Source organism: Bos indicus x Bos taurus, chromosome 11 (assembly GCF_003369695.1).
Source record: "Bos indicus x Bos taurus breed Angus x Brahman F1 hybrid chromosome 11, Bos_hybrid_MaternalHap_v2.0, whole genome shotgun sequence".
NCBI lineage: Eukaryota > Metazoa > Chordata > Mammalia > Artiodactyla > Bovidae > Bos > Bos indicus x Bos taurus.
The window spans coordinates 92,905,862-92,912,466 of record NC_040086.1 but is presented as its reverse complement, the minus strand read 5'-3'; the positions used below and the strand labels follow the sequence as shown (position 1 = coordinate 92,912,466).

At 39.6% G+C, this 6,605-nt stretch overlaps 1 protein-coding gene across 1 annotated transcript; it reads left to right on the top strand.

The window, feature by feature from the left end:
* The first annotated feature begins 5,566 nt into the window (after nucleotides 1-5,566).
* On the top strand, nucleotides 5,567-6,520 carry LOC113900799 (olfactory receptor 1B1). Its single transcript, XM_027554439.1, has one exon. The coding sequence runs from the start codon at nucleotides 5,567-5,569 to the stop codon at nucleotides 6,518-6,520; it is 954 nt and encodes a 317-aa protein (XP_027410240.1).
* Nucleotides 6,521-6,605: the final 85 nt, after the last annotated feature.

The following is a 6,605-nucleotide window of genomic DNA, read 5'->3' as shown; positions in this document are numbered from 1 at the left end:
TAACTCCTAGGAATCTCTTCTTCACCTCAGCCCATCCCTGACCTCACCTAAGGCTGAGACCGGACCTGCTCCAAATAAGCACCACAAGCCCCTTTGCTTATGTTTGTCACTTATCACACTGCTTTTCATCCAATATTGGTCTTACTTCCTTTCCATACTGTGGTTTCTTCATGACAGAGCCTGTGTAGCTTGTCTTAATGTCCCATCAGAGCAAAGAAATATTTCTATAATACCCAAATTAATCAATGAGTGGATGATAAGTAAATGATCTTCTGGATCATGTGATTACCTTCTTCCTTTGATCTAGCCAAAATTATTTCCTGGGAATTACAGGAAAATTCAGGTATTCAGATGAATCTTAAAACCCAATTCTTCTGTTCTCTCTCTTCTCAGACATTTCCAAAGACACAAATTACAGTTGCCCATCATTGTTTAAAGTAACAACTGTGCTTTGTGAGAAAAGTAGTCTTGGCAATTGCTCTTATAAATTATCAAAAGTCTCCAGTGTGGATGATTTGTAGTAATTTGACCTGTATTTTATTCCCTGTTCCATATACCCCCTCATTTTGTGCTTTTTTTGGATGGTTCTTGTGTCTCATGTTCTCTTCCAGTCCTCACTGTTCTCTCTAGTTCCTTCATCTATATTCTTAGTCCTCCCTATATACTCTGCTTCATTATGAACTTTATTTTTATCAGAACTATAGCATGGCTCCTCTAGCTCTTTACTGTAGCAGTGAGGTCAGCTAGGTTTGGAGACATGGATTTATGAATAGTCAGTATTAAGTTGGTCAATAAGGCTCTAGGACTAGACATGTTTTTTCAGGTTTGTTCTTGGGGACCCTTTCTGGTGAAGGGAATGGGAAAAGAGAAAACAAGTAGATAGAAAAGAACCAACCATTGAGAGAAGCAAGATGAAATTCATAGTTTTGCAGCAGTAAGATTAGAAGAGAACAAATGCCAAGAATATGGGGGATGGATAGTAGTTAATAATGCCATAAGTAGAGAAGGAAAATGAAGAAGAGTTGAGAGAAGCAATAGTCAGGATGTCCAATTCTCTGTGTTAAAATTTCAGCTCTGTCATTGAGTAGCTGTGGAGCATTAAAGCTAGTTTACTTAATTTCTCTGCCTCAGTTTCCTCATCTGTAAAGTGAGGAATAAAATAGTGTCTAATACAGTACAGATTTAATAAAATCACACATGTAGAGTGCAGTGTGCTGTTTGGCATATAGCAAGGACTCCAGACATGTTATTTATTATTCCCACTATTACTACTAACACTAACATTGTTAAATATCATTGTATATGGTGAAGATTGTTCACTGATAACCTTGGCAGCAAAATTTTGACTGAATTATTTTGTAGGTAGACTATAATTATACTAAATGTATGACATGGAGCAAATAGTTGATAGAGCATAAGATATGAATTACAATTTAAAAACACTAATTGGCATTTTATCGTATTCTAACAACTGTGCAAACATAGTTTCTATGTCTATTTTGTGGTAAAGGAATCTGAGACTTGGACAAGACTTGGACAAGTCAAGACACCTGGTCATGTAAAAGAGTTAGTAACTTGGAGCACAGCAATATAAACTTCTGTCAGCCTAGGCCCATACTCTGTATAGCAGAGGCAAATACACATCACAGCAAATGGTTAAATGCATCGTGGTGTATCCACACAAAAGGTTGTTACGTAGCAATGAAAGACAAATGAACAGCTATAGCCAATAATTTTGGTGAATCTAAGTAATATAATATTGAGGCATAAAATCAGATAGCCACAACTTACTTAAAGGTTTTTACTCTTTTACCAATTTCAGATCATCTGAAACTTAATAATATTCTTCCTGGAATACCTATAGCAGATATATAGCAAATATAAGCATATATTAACAAAAGAAAGAGGCAAGAGGAGAAGGGAGTGACAGGATGAGATGGTTGGATGGCACCCCCGACTCAATGGACATGAGTTTAAGCAAGCTCTGGGAGATGGTGAAGAGTAGGGAAGCCTGGTGTGCTGCAGTCCACGGGATGACAGTCAGACATGACTGAGCGACTGAAAAACAACAACAACAAAAGCCATGTTGGTTAGATGAGGAAAGAAGTGGGCAGATTTGAGCAGGCTGCTTTGGAGTTGAGATTCAGGAGGTTGGTTATCTTAGGTGAAGAGTGACAAGAAGAGGTGATGGATAATGTTCATAGAAGTAAGTATGATTCATCATCAATATTCTAGTTGCTGTGTTGAATAGTAAGTTAATGCTCATTTAATCATACTCAAAGCCAAAGGAGCAAGCAAGAATGTGATGCTCAGACCAATGAATAGGCTATAGCATCAACCAAATGTTATGATTAACCTAGTCCTGAGTTCCTGATGCCAGACGAACATAGGCAGTGATGATTCCTCTACCTGAGTTTCTTACGATTTGGCTAAAGATTTCTCCCCGCTATTATAAGAGTCCTGCCTAAAAATTTTCTCTCACTCTAGATCTCTAGAATCAAACTCTAAACAAAGAGCTTCGATCAGAAAATCACTGTAGAACTTATTAGAGTGAGAAGAGAAATAGGAATGGTAATTGGAAACATAGAATATACCTTAGATTGGGGAAAAACAATTTGGGGAAACTTTGTGGTTCATTGGCTTATTGTAGGTCTGACAGTTATAGTGCACATGTATTGTGACATCTTTTTTTTCCATAAGGTTTTGGAAAATTATTTTGAAGCTAAACCTGAGTCTCCCAGTTCTAAGATGAATATTACCCAGTTTTGGATTCTCCATGATATACTGGCTTGAATGTCCTGATGCTGAGTGTATGATTTGACTACGGTGGATGTTATTTTGAGTAGAATGATGTGCTTAGTCTTACGATGGAATGAATAAAGAAAATATAGGAAAATACTCTCATATCTCAGTTGTTATCCTTGCTTTTACTCTCTATATTTTCAATTGGAAAAGTTTCACAATATAGAAAAATATAGTGAGACCAAGGCAATGAAGTACATACACTTAATATCTAACTTTAACAAAGCTTAACATTTTCCCTTTTTGGTTTCAGTTCTTATTTTGAAAATATCAACTGTTATGGATACAATTAAAACCCATACTACTTGTTTATGTTATCCTCTATCCTTCCTCCTTCCCCAAACAAGGCACCCACTATCCTAAATAAAGTAGTCATAATATATATTATATCTGTTTTAAAAAAATAACACAGTATTTTCACTTTTGAAAAATTCATATCTGCCATACTTTTCTAACATCCTGAACTGGCAGTTTTCAGTTAATACATGTTGAAGACTTAAGCTTATTGATGCATGGGTTTTGGTTTCAAGTGCTGTGTAACATGAGTAGATCACAATTAAAAAAAAATATATATATATAATATGCAGAGTACATCATGAGAAATGCTGGGCTGGAGGAATCACAGGCTGGAATCAAGATTGCTGGGAGAAATATCAGTAACCTCAGATATGCAGATGACACCACCCTTATGGCAGAAAGCAAAGAAGAATTAAAGAGCCTCTTGATGAAGGTGAAAGAGGAGAGTGAAAAAGTTGGCTTAAAGCTCAACATTCAGAAAACTAAGATCATGGCATCTGGTCCCATCACTTCATGGCAAATAGATGGGGGAACAGTGGAAATAGTGGCTGACTTTATTTTCCTGGGCTCCAAAATCACTGCAGATGGTGACTGCAGCCATGAAATTAAAAGACGCTTACTCCTTGGAAGGAAAGTTATGACCAACCTAGACAGCATATTGAAAAGCAGAGACATTATTTTGTCAACAAAGGTCTGTCTAGTCAAAGCTATGGTTTTTCCAGTGGTCATGTATGGATGTGAAAGTTGAACTATAAAGAAAGCTGAGCACCGAAGAATTGATGCTTTTGAACTGTGATGTTGGAGAAAACTCTTGAGAGTCCCTTGGACAGCAAGGATATCCATCCAGTCCATCCTAAAGGAAATCAGTCCTGAATATTCATTGGAAGGACTGATACTTAAACTGAAACTCCAGTACTTTGGCCACCTGATGCAAAGAGCTGACTCATTTGAAAAGATCCTGATGCTGGGAAAGATTGAGGGCAGGAGGAGAAGGGAATGACAGAGAATGAGATGGTTGGATGGCATCACCAACTCAATGGACATGGGTTTGGGTGAACTCTGGGAGTTGGTGATGGACAGGGAGGCCTTGGCGTGCTGCAGTTCATGGGGTCGCAAAGAGTCGGACACAACTGAGTGACTGAACTGAACTGAAAATATATATACATATAGTACAGTATTTAGCTGAATAATCCATCATTCACTGAGAATGCCTTTTCAATTCTAAAAATTATGAGTTTGTTTTGGGGCCACTTTCTGTATTCCATAGGTCCATTTAGCCACATTTTATTTCACAAAGTGAGTCTCAAAATGCTTCTAAGAACTAATCTCATAGAGATTTAATTATTTGGTCACAATGTTATATTAAAAATCGATAATGAAAAGATAGTTTAAGAAAACAAGTTTGGAAATGAAGATACATCTAAAAATGTTATTTAAGGCCTTAATGAACATTTGGGGAGGGTCCAAGTGCAATTCCTGCCAGTGCATGGAGAACAATTTGAGAAGGCTGTATTTCCAGAATATGTTGGAATGAGATTATGAGTTTTTCTTGGGACAACTGGATCCAAGGAGGGTGCATGAGCTGTGTTATCTTGAAAGGCTTCTAGTTTGGATTAGACAATCTTAGACTATTAAGTCTGGAGGGGTACAGTCTGATGTCAGTCCTGAGGGGGGGTTCCAAGGGATGAGCAAGGGTTTGAATTAGTCTTTTCTGGGAAGAATGCAGCAATCGTTACCTGTGGGTGCTCTCCAGTGGGCTCATATGATGCTCCAAGAGGAAGATTTTATAGGTAGGTGATTACTGTAAGGGAAAAGAAGTCAAGGAGTGATTGGATATGGGGAGATGATGGAGAGAGTCCCCCTGTTTTTGGTTTGGTCCATCAAATGGATGAAAATGATGATGCTGTTAACCAACCAAATCAAATAAAAGGGAAAAACAAGTTAGTTCATGACAACCTGAAGCAATTTTGCTACAAAAACCAACTACTTATAAAGATTCATTTCTTTATATGTTACATATTAAATAATACATTATGTTCCTTACAGGTTCATACAAAGAAATCATGAAGATGGCCAGGTGATGAAGTGTGACTAGAAGATGAGGAGCTAGAGACAGTGAGTATAGAAATTTTTTTGTGAAGTTTGTCACTGGAAGGAGATAAATAGTAGTTGGATGAAAAGATAATATTGAATGAAGGGTTTTTATAGTACAAGGAACTTTATCAGGGTATGTGGATTACGTAGAAGAACCCATTAGAGTGGACGGCAAGGAAGAAGTAAAGGAAAAAATGCTATAACAAATTCAGGGAGTAAATTTAGTAAGGGCTATAGTGCTCAGTTGAATTTAAGTCCTTAAGGAGCTTGAAGAATGTACATAAATTAACTAAAATTGTTATGAGCTGTAACCTATGACCCACGACTTGGTTTTTGATTCAAACTCTTTCAGGTGGGCTCTTTGTCATTCATCATGGGCTGTGCCCCTAATGCTTCACATTCTCCAGTTTTCTTGCTTCTCATGTTCTCAGGAGCTGAAGTCCCTCCCATTGTCCTCTTTGTCCTGTTCCTGGCTATTTACCTGACCACTATGATGGGGAATGTGACTTTAGTGCTGCTCATCTCCCGGGACTCCAGGCTCCACTCACCTATGTACTATCTGCTCCGTGGTCTCTCAGTTATAGACATGGGGCTGTCCACAGTCATTCTGCCCCAGTTGCTGGCCCATCTGGTCACTCATGACCCAGCCATTCCTGTTGCCCGCTGCCTGGCCCAGTTATTCTTCTTTTATGTGTTTGGCGTTACAGACACACTTGTTATTTCTGTCATGGCTCTGGATCGATACATGGCCATCTGTGACCCTCTGCACTACCATTCAGTGATGAATCGCCAATGCTGTGCCCGCTTACTGGCCTTCTGTTGGGTGGTGTCTGTGGTGCACACCATGCTGCATGTGGGACTCCTGTTGCCTCTCTCCTGGGCTGCGGATGCCGAAGGCAACGTTCGCCTTCTCCACTTCTTTTGTGACCACCGGCCACTTTTGCGAGCCTCTTGCTCTGACATCCATCCCAATGAGCTGGCCATATTCTTGGAGGGAGGCTTCCTCATGATGGGCCCTTGTGCCCTCATTGTACTCTCCTACATCCGCATTGGGGCCACCATCCTACGTTTGGCCTCAGCAGCTGGTCGCCACCGTGCAGTCTCCACCTGTGGGTCCCATCTCACCATGGTTGGCTTTTTCTATGGCACCATCATCTGGGTCTACTTCCAGCCTCCTTCCCAGAACTCTCAGGATCAGGACATGGTGGCTGCTGTGATGTACACGTCCATTACGCCTTTGGCCAACCCTTTTGTGTACAGCCTTCGCAACAAGGATGTCAAGAGTGCATTCCATAGGCTGCTTAGAGGAGAGAGGGTGGCCTCCTGATTAGCCTGATGCTTTTGAACTGCAGTATTGGAGAAGACTCTTGAGAGTGCCTTGGACTGCAAGAAGATCAAACCAATCAATCCTA